The sequence below is a fragment of the Acomys russatus genome, chromosome 31, assembly GCF_903995435.1.
Source record: "Acomys russatus chromosome 31, mAcoRus1.1, whole genome shotgun sequence".
Taxonomy (NCBI): Eukaryota; Metazoa; Chordata; class Mammalia; order Rodentia; family Muridae; genus Acomys; species Acomys russatus.
The window spans coordinates 3,536,313-3,548,457 of record NC_067167.1 but is presented as its reverse complement, the minus strand read 5'-3'; the positions used below and the strand labels follow the sequence as shown (position 1 = coordinate 3,548,457).

Genomic DNA, 12,145 nt, shown 5'->3' with positions numbered 1-12,145 from the left:
TCCAGAATCTTTAAACTCCTGAATCTTAGATCCTATTAGAATATAAAATTGTTCACAGTACACTTGTGACACCCGCATTTGAGAAGTTGAGGCAGGAGGATGCCAGGCACAAAGCTAGTTTGGGCGCCATAATGAATGAGAGAAAAATTAAAAAGCAGGCAGTTAAGCTGGGTGGAGGCAGCACACGCAGTACTCAGGAGGCAGAGGCATGTGGGTCTCTGAGTTCGAGGCCAGCCTGGTCTACAGAGTGAGTTCCAGAACAGCCAGGGTTACACAAAGAAACCCTGTCTGAAAAAACAAACCAATTACAACAACAACAAAAAGCAGGCAGTTGAGGCAGGAGAAGAGGATCAGGAGTTCAAAGCCAGCCTAGGTTACACGAGATCCTGTCTCAAAAGGTTGTGTCTGGGCTGGAGAGGCACCTCAGTGGTTAGAGCACTGGCTGTTTCAGTTCCCAGCAATGGAGACTCACAACAGGCTTTAACTCCAGCTCCAGTGGACCCAGCACCCCTTCTGGCCACCAATGGTACCCCATGCACACATAAACAAAAATAAAGTCATCCTGGCACTTGGGAGGCTAGCCTGGGCTACAGAGGGAGCTCTTATCTCAAAACCAATATATAATAGAAGAGCCAGGCATGGTTGCGCACTCCTGTCATCCCAGCATTTAAGAGGGTGAGGCAGACAAAAACCAAACAGCGTCAGTGGGCTGTGGCGGCATTTGCCTGCTAGCCTAGAGGTCAGGAAGCTGAAGCAGGAGGATTGCCAAGACTTCAACACCAGCCTGGGCTTCACAGTCTCAGACGAAACAAAAGGCAAATCCCACCACATTTAGCTTGGTTGCCTTGGAGCCAGGCTCACACCTCTCCCTTTCTGACATGGCAGGGCCTTGTGGGACCCCAGTACCCCTGTGGTTCCTGCCAGCCTCACCTGGTGTGTTTGTCACAGCTGGCAGGGGCACTCAGTGTGATTGCAGGAACTGTGTTCTGGCTGTGTGGGTCAAATCCACTGGCCCCAGGGGCCAGGGGCAATTAGCATGGTTTTGAGGGCAGGGGGTGGGTGGGGTTGGGGTGGGGTGGGGGAGCAGCTGTACCCAGCTGGCTTCTCTACTCCCAACAGCCTCCAGGGACCCCTGCCCACACGGGCACCTGCAAGAGGAAGGATTGGGGCGATCTGCACCTTTGACTGAGGTTCCTATCAGTTGTATAGACCTGGGCTCCAGCCCTGGCAGCTCCTTGCCTGTTCTGTCACGTGCAGCCATGGGCCTTTCCTAATGTGGCAGGGTGAATTTAGAGGGATGACGTTTAACATGCTTCATACTAAGATTTGGAGTTTGCAAAACAAAACAAAAAGAAAACTGGCCAGGCGGTGGTGGTGCATGCCTTTAATGCCAGCACTCAGGAGGCAGAGGCAGGTGGATGGTTGTGAGTTCAAGGCCAGCCTGGTCTACAAAGTGAGTCCAGGAAAGCCAAGACTACACAGAGAAACCCTGTCTCAAACAAAACAAAACAACAACAATAAAAGATTTGGAGTTTGGATGAGCTTCTGTCTTTCCAAGAGTCCCCCAGTCTGGAAGCAGATGTCATTTGGAGGAGGGAAGGTCTCAAGAAAAAAAAAAAAATTGGAGGGGCCCCAGATGGAATCCCTAGTTCGTAACTATATCCCACTGATAGCCCAAGAAGACTGCTCACTCACTTTCAGAGGAGGATGGGGAGAGAGGGTTGTTTCTACATGGACACCTGCCCAAATCACCGAGCAGGTTTAATAACCTGGCGCAGGGAGGAGAGTGGCTGCAGGTGTCTGGGCTCCACAGCCATCCCCCTCCTGAGACAGGCACCTCTTTCCTGCAGGTGACCCCCAGCGGAAAGAGACCTCCAGCCAGTCAGGTGAGACCCTTCCCCCGTCCCCCTCCCCACCTCTCCCACTCTTTCATGGCCCTCCCCAACAGACTGTCCTATCTCCCCAACCCAGGGCTCTCGTTGGTGCTTCTGGTGGCTGGGGGTGTGGTGGCAGCCTTGGTGCTGGGTGCTGTGTTATGGGGCCTCAGCAGGTGTCACCGGGAGGATTCAGGTGAGAGCACCTGCCCAGGTGAGACTCAAGGGTGCTGAAGGCTTCTCGATACGTGGCTCTACCGTCCCCGTGCGGCAGACATGGGAACTGCAGCACTGTGCCAATGGGCATTCTGGGTGCGGGTGTGGGTGAGAGGGGAGGCAGCGTAGTAGGGGGAAGCCTCGTTCCTCAGCTGTGCCACTCTTAACTGGCTGGAACCTTTTGATTTATGTCATTTGCCCCTCCCAGAAAATTCTTTTTACAGCAATGTCCTCTACCGGCCCCGGGAGACAACACACAGGCCTGAGGCCCGGTCTGAAGACAAGGCCAGGGGTCAGAGAGCTGAGGTCATCTATTCTGCGGCCTTCCCCAAACCTGCCCTGCACTAGCAGCTTCTCAAACCCAGCCCCAGGCCCAGGCCTGTCCACTGTGCGTCTCCTGCACTCCCTAGGAGGCAGGGACAGGCCACACGCCAAGAGGGTTCCTTGAAGTCTAAAGAGGCCTTGGAGACTCTGGAAACCCGAGTCAACCCAAACAAGAGCTATGTGAGCGCCTCACTGTTTCTATAAGGGGAGGGGACCTCCAACAGCCTCAGGCTGACGTGAATCATGTGACCCAAGGGCTCTCAATAAAAGCTGTTTTAAACACGGTACGCGGTACTCAGGACCTCAAACATGCTATGCAAATGATTTACTCCTGACCACGCCCCATTCCCTCATTGAGGGATTCCAGGCGTGGTTCTACCCCTTGATCACGATCCTAGCCGCCCCCTCACTGGAGGTTCCAGGCGTTGTCCCACCTCTGACCACGCCCCCAGCCTCTCACTGCAAAATTCTAGGCGGGGCTCCACCCCTGACCACGCCCCCAGCCCCTAACTGGGGCTTCTAGTTCGTATTCCCAGCCCTAGTTCTGGTTTTCCTCTAAATATCTATCTATCTATTTATTTATTTATTTTTAGGGACAGGGTTTCCCTATGTAGCCCTGGCTGTCCTGGGCTCGTTATGTAGACCAGGCTGGCCTCGAACTCATAAAGATCTGTCTGCCTTTGCCTCCGAGCGCTGGGATTAAAGGTGTGCGACACTACGTCCTCTAAACTTTTGAGACAAGTTCCTACTGTGTTGCTGGTCTGGAACTGGCAATCCTCAACCTCACCAGTAGCTGCAGTGACAAAGCTGAGTGGGGGGTGCTAACAATAATGCAGAGTTATTTGTGAGTTCCAGGGTCCCTGGAGATGGCCTGCACATCCCACTTTGGCCAGGAAGACTACTTCATTTTTGATTTTTTTCCCCCCTTGTTTGTTTGGAGGCATGGTCTCACTATGTCTCACTATGCAAGACCAGGCTGGCCTTGAACTCAGAGATCCGCCTGCCTCTGTCTACCTAACTGCCTTATATTTTTATAATAGGCACTAGAACAATGGCTCAGAGGTAAAGACCATACACTGCCCTTCCAGAGGACCAGTTACCCACACACATACAAGTATATAAAATAACAAAAGTCAAACAATGTGGAGTTTGTGTGTGTGTGTGTGTGTGTGTGTGTGTGTGTGTGATTATAATGTAATTACACTATTTCCTGCCCTCCCTTGCTTCATACATGTTCAAGAAGCATGGGTCCACACACAGGCCTGGTTGGCTTCTTCCTCCCCGGGGGGGGGGGGGGGGGTTCTTGAACAAGGAAAAGAGAGCTGAGGGTCAGCACTACCAGCATTCTCTCTCTGTCACCCTGAAATGACAAGGGCTGTAGCTGCCTCCCCTCCACTTCTGTGGATTTCCTGGGTGTAGGGTGGTGGTGGTGGTGGTGGGGAACAGATGTCACTCTGCTTGGGAAGCCACAGGCCCAGCTGCAGGCTGAGGACAAGGCAGAACTGTGTGTCCCTGCCTCTGGGGACATTCAGCTTCTAACCCCAGCTGGGTCCCCATGACAAAGGCATAAGGCAGCTTTGTCATTCTTTGCTCACAGGCACCTGTGTTTGCAATGGCTTTCAGGACGTTTCAAGGTCAGAGAGGTCACCTGTCCTGCTGAATCAGCCGCCCCCTGAGCGCCCCCTCCCCAGCCCCGGAAGAACAGCAGGGAAAGAGAAGGTTCTAAAATTCATTTTTTATTACATTTATTTATTAATTTATGGTGTGTGACTTGTGCATAAATCAGAGGACTCACTTGCAGGTGTTGGCTCTCTGCTGCCACCATGTGGGGTCCCGGGGTTGAACCTGGCAGGGCTGCAAGTGAGCGCCTTTCTTAGCTGGCCAAGCCCCTCACAAGTCCTGACAGTGTTTTAGTGGTCTGGAGCACCCCACCAAGGGGCATGAAAGATGGCTTGGAGGAAGTCTGTGCGCCAAGGGTCCCCCACTCCCTCTCTGGCCTAGCAGCCAATGTGCAGAGTCCTTCAGGGGCTCTGGCTGCTGGTGACAGGATAGAGCAAGGCCAGGTGCTCTGCGCCTTGCACAGGCAGTGGGCGGGCACTGTAATGCAGGACCAGCTCAGGCACGCTGGGGAAGGGCCCGCTGTGCTGGCCCAGCACGACCTGGTTCTCCCGGGTCCACGCAAACTTCAGGTGCATGGAACCTTGGCTGCTCCTGTGGGACAAGGCAGACCATCAGTCTCTCAGACCCACCCAACTCTCCATCTCTCTGCAGTTTCCTATGAGCGCAGGTAGGCGGTGGACCTGACTCAGTGGCTCTCAGCTGGACTGAGGGTCAAGAGTAACTTCCTGGCTTCTACAGCTCTGTTAGGGTACCTTTCCCTTTGAAGCTCAGTTCTCAGCCAGTTAGAGGGACCAGAGGGTAAAAGTGCTTGCAGTCAAGCTTGATGACTTGAGTTCGAGTCCCCAGATCCCACATAGTGGAATGCGAGGATTGAACCCCCAAAGTTGGACCCTGACTTCTATGCCCACACATGCGCAAAAATAAAATAAAAAATCCCAGCAAATGAGAGGCAGAGGCAGGCAGGTTGCTACAAATGGCAGGAGTAGCCTGGTCTGCATAGTGACTTCTGGGCCAGCCATGGCTACTTGGTGAGATTTCTTCCTCATAATAGATTTTTGTTTGTTTGTTTTTTTGAGAGAGGGTTTCTCTGTGTAGCCTTGGCTGTCCTGAACTCCCTTTGTAGATCAGGCTGGCCTTAAACTCACAGTGATCCGCTTTCCTCTGCCTCCTGAGTGCTGGGATCAAAGGCGTGCGCCACCACTGCCCAGCCCATAAATATTTATTTATTTATATGATCCCAGAATGCAGGAGGCAAAAGCAGGCAGATCTCTGTGAGTTTGAGGCTGGCCTGGGTTCTCCAATGCCCACCCTAGCTGTGATGGCTCTCAGCTTAGCCCGAGTGTCACTTCTGTAAAGAGCCCTTCCCTCACAGCCCCTCACCTTCCTCAATCCCGCTTTGGAACCCAGCATCACCTGTGCCAGGGCCTGCGCTCCTAGAAAGGACGCAGGGACACACAACATAGGGTTAGTTCATGCTGAGTCAGTGAAGAGTTTGGCTGTGCCCCTATGCTTCCTTTGAAAAACTCTGTTTACGTTCATTATTTATTTATGCGTGCACTGGGAGTTCACATGCAGAGGTCAGAGGACAACTTGTCAGCGTGTGGAGGTCAGCTCTCCTGGCACCATGTAGGTCCTCAGCCCGCACTCGGGTTCATCAGGGTTGGTGGCCTTTACCCATGGAGCCACCTCGCCAACCCAGACTTATTTATTTATCATTGTATTCATTCATTCATTCATTCATTCATTCATTGTTTTTCAAGACAGGATTTCTCTGTGTAGCCCTGGCTGTCCTGGAACTCACTTTGTAGACCAGGCTGGCCTCAAAGAGGTCCTCCTGCCTCTACCTTCCAAGCTCAGGATTAAAGGCCTGCGCACCATTGCCTGGGTCTATTTTTAATGTGTGTGTGTGTGTGGGTACACACACACGGTACCCATACTGACCAGAAAAGAAAGGGCACCTATTTCCTGGGGTTAGAATTACAGGCAGCTGTGAGCCCCACGATGTAGGGGCTGAACCCACCAGGTCCTCCTGAAGAACAGCAAGTGCCCCTGAAGTACTGAGCTGCCTCTCCAGCATCTTCCTGAATTTATTGATTTATTTATTATGTATATAGCACTCTGCCTGCATGTACACCTGCAGGCCAGAAGAAGGCACCAGATCTCATTATAGATGGTTGTGAGCCACCGTATGGTTACTCAGGACCTCTGGATGAGCAGCCAGTGCTCTTAACATCTGGGCCATCTTTCAAGCCCTCCTACCTGCTTTTAATGAGCCTGTCTCATGTAGCTCAGGAGATCTTCCTGCGGGGGGGGGGCCCTCACTGTTCCCCGTGCTGGGATGACAGGGCTTGTGATCTACACTAGACTCTCACGTTAGGCATCTTGAAGAACCAGAGCCCCCAACTCAAGTGCTTTCTAGAACATTCTGAGAATCTGTCTTCATACAGACTCACGGCTACATTTCAAGTTTCGGACAGAGCCATTAAAAAGAACCTTGGGTCTTGGTTCCCAGAGCCACCAGAGGTTTAGATCTCTTGCTAGGCTTCCAAGCTCATTCCCTGATGAATCCATTTAAGCCACTGGCCCAGGAGCCCCACCCACCTACCTGAAAGACCCGCCCACTTTCCAAAAGCCCCACCCACTGGCTTGAGAGCACTACCCAGAGTGGCCCTGAGGCTGGGTCTCACCTGAGGGACAGAATGCAGTCCTGAGCTCTGGTCTCGCTGAGTCGCACGAGGTAGCTGCCTTCCTTGCAGAGGGACAGAAGGTTTTCGGCCTCTGCGCGGCTCAGGGGGCCGTGAAACCACCTGGGCAGGGTGGAGATAGACACCTCAAGATGGGCAGCAGACTTCATTCACATAGCTGCGGGGCGAGCGGTGGGATCAACAGGGAACAGGCAGACAATTCCCTTGGACATGGTAAGTGGGGGGCCAGCCTGGGCTACATGAGACCTTCACCGGAGAAATGAATGACCGATTGACTGAATAAATGAGGCCCGAGCTCCCTTGCAGTTCCTTGGGTCCCAGGGCCACCCCTCCTCCAGGGACCGCACTCACGGCTGCTTCTCCAGGGCCAGGGCTGTGTCCACGCGCTCCGCAGGCAGCGGTCTTCGGGGCTCCTTGGTGGAGCCTGGGGTGCGTTCCCAGTCAGGACCTTCAAATTGTACTGGACGAGAAGGGTGAGCGGTTAAGCCACGCCCACCCAGGGGTGCCGGGGGCAGCCTATCACAGCACAGAAGATGGGAATGGCATCTAAGCTAGGACAGGATTGACACAGGAGCTGCGATTGGTCTTTGGAAATAAAGCGGCCCGGCCACCCAGAAAAGGGGAGGGGCAATGCTTTGACTGACAAATCCGAGCACAAGGGGGTGTGGTCAACAGGGCTGGGTTGGAAGTCTGTAATGAGGAGTCCCTTCAGTGGGTAAGCTGGGCTACCCTCAGCTTCATCCCTAGGACCCACGTGGTGGAAAGCAAGCACCGACCTGGGTTATTTCATATTCCTTAGGTTGATCTTATAACCTCTTGATTTAGCAAGGAGTTGTCTGACCCCAAGTCCACTGTGCAGCCCCTCCTAAAACCCCCACTCTGCCCCTCACCAGCTCCCACGCAACTGGGTGCGTTCTTGTGTTTGGGTTGGTCCCGAAATGACCGGTGCGATGTCACAGCCACATTCTCTCCCAAGATGGCGGCAGTGAAGGGAGGAAGCCTTTGAAGGCGCCTGACCTTGCACATACCTGCGAAGGCCCTGGAGATGTGATCTTTCTTCCATTCCCACGGCTGGTCGTATTCATCCGCTGGCCTCTCATCCTCCAGGGGCAGCCTGCCCTGGCCAGAAGCCGGTCCGTCTTCCGGTTCTGTATCGCGCTCCTCCTCATATGGCGTATCATAAAGCTGGACGGCTCTGCTTGGCCGTTCTGTGGTGGAGGGGACACTGGTCACCCTCCCCTCCCACACGGGACTTTTCCCCTCACCCCTAACCCTGTGCACTCACCACTGGAAACGCTCCTGGCATCGTAGGGCTCCATGTACCCATCATCCGGGGCTGGTGGCTGAGGCTGGGCATCGAACGGGTCTGAGTACTCAGTGTCTGCTCCCGGCTGCTGGGAAAGGCTCAGGCTAGCTCTGGATGGTCCTGCTGTGTGACACTGTATTCTCTGTCTGCCCTTGCTGGGCCGTTTCACACTTCTCACAAGCACAAGCACGTGTCACCACACTCAGCTCTTTAAGTGGGTTCTAGGAATTCGAACCCAGGCCTCAGTTCCCCCCTACACCCCTGGTACTGGTATCGTTCTAACACCAGCCCTTAAGCCCTGAGTAAGGACCCAAGCCTGTTTTACAGGCAAAGAGACTGTTAGTGACGTGGGCAGGGTCACACAGCTGGTTGAGTATGAGGCAGAGTTTGGTCCCAGTCTGTTTTATCTCCCTATGTCCCTTCCTTCTCTCCCGTCTCCCTCTTCCAGGGGTCTGGTGGGTAGGAATATTAAAAGTTTTAGGCCTGCTTGGGCTGCACAGAGAGAACCTGTCTCAAAGCCAAATCCAACTAATAGATCAGCGCTTCTCAGCCTTCCTAAGGCTGCAAACTTTTTTTTTTAAAACGAAGATTTATTTATTTATTACTATGTATACAATGCTCTGCCTGCATGTACAGCTGCAGGCCAGAAGAGGGCACCACATCTCATTATAGATGGTTGTGAGGCACTATGTGGTTGCTGGGAATTGAACTCAGGACCTCTGGAAGAGCCGTCAGTGCTCTTAACCACTGAGCCATCTCTCTAGCCCGCAAACCTTTTAATATAGTTCCTCCTGTTGTGGTGACCCCCCCTCCCAACCACAGAATTATTTTGTTGCTATTTCATAAAGTTTCCCCCCTTTATTTTATTTTTATTTTTTTATTTTTATTTTCCAGATAGGGTTTCTCTGTGTAACAGCCTTGGCTATCCTAGAACCTGGAACTCGCTCTTTAGAGCAGGCTGGCCTTGAACTCATAGAGACCTGCCTGACTCTGCCTCCCAAGTGCTGGGATTTAAGATGTGTGCCACCACCACCACCACCTGATGGTCTTAGGAGACCCCTGTGAAAGGGTCATTTGATCCAAATGGGTCTCGACCCACAGGTTGAGAACCACTGTAATAGACCAAAGCCGGGCTGAGGCTGTGGGTAGATTAGATCGCCTGCCCAGCACGCACCAGGTCCAGCTTCCGCCATGTACAACATAAACATCGACTGAGACACATGCCTGTCGTCCTTGGGAAGTGGAGCCAAAGAGCACCAGGAGTTCAAATTTACTGTAGTGTGTCTGAAGCCAGCCTGGACTACGCTGGACCGGGTCTCAGGCAAAACAAAAACACCACCTACCCTTGGTCACCCCGAATGGAGAATGGGCCGAGGGGGATGCTAGCTAGCCCAGAAGCAACTAGATTCCCTGGAGGGGGGTTTAGGGGGTGATGTGGGGACCCCCCCCGGGGTGATAGGGACAGAGCACCTGCACTGATCCCACTACGCACCTCCTCCCCAGGGCTACCCAGTAGGGCCTTGGCTCTGGCCATGTCCGCAGCCTCCACCTTGATTAGCCGATGATGCCTGGGCGAGTTGTATTTCGGGTCCCCGGACCCGGTGGGCTCCTGCTCGGAGCGGCCTTCGGAATCCTCATAAGGATCCTCGAAGTCCAGGTCCTTTTGCTCGCGGTAGGCCCCGCAGGATGTCGCTCTCGGTGTAGTCGGGGGTGGGGCGGCTGCGGAGGGGGCCTCCGGCCGCCAAAGCTCAGATAGTCCCGGAGCCACTTGGCCATCGATGCCCACCAAATAGGCTGGTGTCTGTCAGACAGGGGTCTCCATGCCGTGCTCTGCAGCTCGTCCTGCGGGGAAGGAAGGAGGGGAGAGGGGAGACAAAAAAAAAGGGGGGGGGGGAGGAAAGGGGGAGAGAGAGAGGAGGAGGAAGGGGGAGGTTGGAGGTCAGGAGGTCCTTGGCTGGTCTCAGAGAGGAGGGGACAGCAGGTGGCGACCCTGGCGCTGCTGGCCAAGGGTCTGCTGGAACTGGGCACTTTAGGGTCTGAGTTGCAGGTGGTGTCAGCACCTCCGTGCCTCGGAGCTCCGCGCACAAAGTTGCCAGAGGCTGAGCCACCCCAAGAGGACCGTACTCCTCTGTGGGGCTGCTGTCCGACCCCGCGGCTCCCACCGACCCGGATCCCTTAACCTGCACCGCCCCCCATCCCTTATCTCCCCCCTGCCCAGGTCCCTTTTCCCCACCCTCACCCCATCCCTTAATATCCGAATCTCTTAATTCCGGCATCCCTTAACTCCCCCTCCCGTATCCTTTAACCTCCCGATCCCTTAACCCCTCCTCACGCCCCCCACCTTCGGGATCCCTTAACCTCCCCATCCCTTAACCGCCTGCAGCCGCCGCCACCTCACAAAGGCACATAAACCACTGGGTCCCGGCCTCGGGCTCTCCGGGCTGTGGGAGGAGCGAGGACACCCGCGTCCCACCGCGTCCCGTCCCCGCCCCTTGGACAGACCTGCAGACCTCAGACCTTCTGCCACTCCCGGACAGGGACCGCAGGACCTGGACCCCGGAGGGCCCGGGAGGACGAGGCCACCGGCAGGAGGACCGAGTCGCCCTTGGGACCAGGGCCGGGCGGGGATTGGGCGAGAGGCCCCAGCATCGCGCAGGGTCGCGGCTGGAGGTGGCGCGGGGCGGGAGGCGTCGTCCGTCACCGCCGCGTCCGTCGCTTTGTGGTGGAGGAGGGGCGAGCTGCGGCCGCAGCTGCCGTGCGAGCGGAGAGAGGGGGGCGGACTAAGACCCCAAAGGCTGGAGAGGGAGCCAGGAAGTGGAGTCCCAAGAAGGGAAAGGGCAAGGCAGGAGTCAGCCAGAGTCGCCCAAAAGCCAAGGCTGCGGGTCTGTGTGCCTTAGTCTCTCTAACTTGTAAACGGTGCAGGAAGCATTGACAGACCCCACTGCAGAGTGTCTCATGTAGCCCAGGTTAGCCTTTAACTCACTTGCAGCAAAGGATGACCCCGAATTCCTGATACTCCTGACTCAGCCCCCCGCCCCCACCCCCAATGCTAGGGATGACACTGGGGCATCTAGGCATGCTAGGCAAGCGCCCTACCGACTGACTTGTTGAGGTTGGGGAAACTGAGGCACAGAGAAGTTATGTGGGGAGTGCTTTACTCAGGCCATCTGTCCGTCCGTTTGTGCCTGGACATTTCAAGGATGGCACTGGTCGCTCACAGGATGAGCAGTCATCCTCTCGTCCGTTGTGAGCATTGCGTTCCAGCTGGGGAAACTGAGGCTTAGAGCTAGCACAGTATGCAGAGTAGGCTGTGTCCCCTGCCCTCCTGCAGCTCCCTTCTGTCAGTCCTTGAGGGCCACCAAAGCGCGGGTAATCGGTTCTTGGTGTGTTGGCGCAGGCAGCGGCAGCCACGAGTATCACACACAAGCCTCCTCGGATGGAAAGCTGTGCGTGGCAGGAATGGCGATCAGGGGCCCTGAGGCAGAACCAAACGGCGCTTGACTTTCCCGCACCCTGGAGCCTCCGGAGGGTAGTAGGCGGTGGGGGTGGAGATTAAGAGCCAGGACCCTGAACTGGGCTTTCTGATGGGGGTGGGGTGGGGTGGGGAAGAAGAATCATGGAAGCTATCCTGGGAATTCCTTCTGGATGGATTTGGAAGACCGGGCAGGGGCACCCCCCCCCCCGCTTGTGTCCCACTGATTCTGCATTGTAACCCAACGTCCCACCGCCCCACCGCTGCCCCTTTTAGAAATATAACCCAAGGGCTGGGGGCAGCTGAGAGCATAGTGTTGGCCCCAGCATCTTAAGCCCAAACAAAAACACAAGAACATGAGGGCCATGAGTACAGTATATCAGAAAGACTATGTAATGTGCTGCGCCCAGAACATTCCATTCCCTCATGTTGGAAAGCATCCACGAATCCATCCTGTCCGTGCATGGGCCTGTTCTGGTGTCATGGCTCCACGTATCCTGTTGGTGGCATGCGATGGTGCTGTACTCCTGTTCAGGGATGTGTGACTGTCATGGGATACACAGTAGTGCTCAGTGCATAGACTAACTGGAGCCCCTCAGCAAGCAGGCAGATGGGAGTCTCTGACCCT

General features: G+C 55.0%; 1 protein-coding gene across 1 annotated transcript; it reads right to left on the bottom strand.

Moving 5' to 3' along the window:
- Positions 1-4,287: 4,287 nt before the first annotated feature.
- On the bottom strand, positions 4,288-9,836 carry Shd (Src homology 2 domain containing transforming protein D). The gene is given in 9 exon segments (XM_051172738.1): positions 4,288-4,440; positions 4,442-4,625; positions 6,722-6,841; positions 7,091-7,199; positions 7,768-7,947; positions 8,025-8,130; positions 9,538-9,723; positions 9,725-9,760; positions 9,762-9,836. Coding segments are annotated over 9 exon segments (1,134 nt in total). The 5' UTR covers positions 9,822-9,836.
- Positions 9,837-12,145: the final 2,309 nt, after the last annotated feature.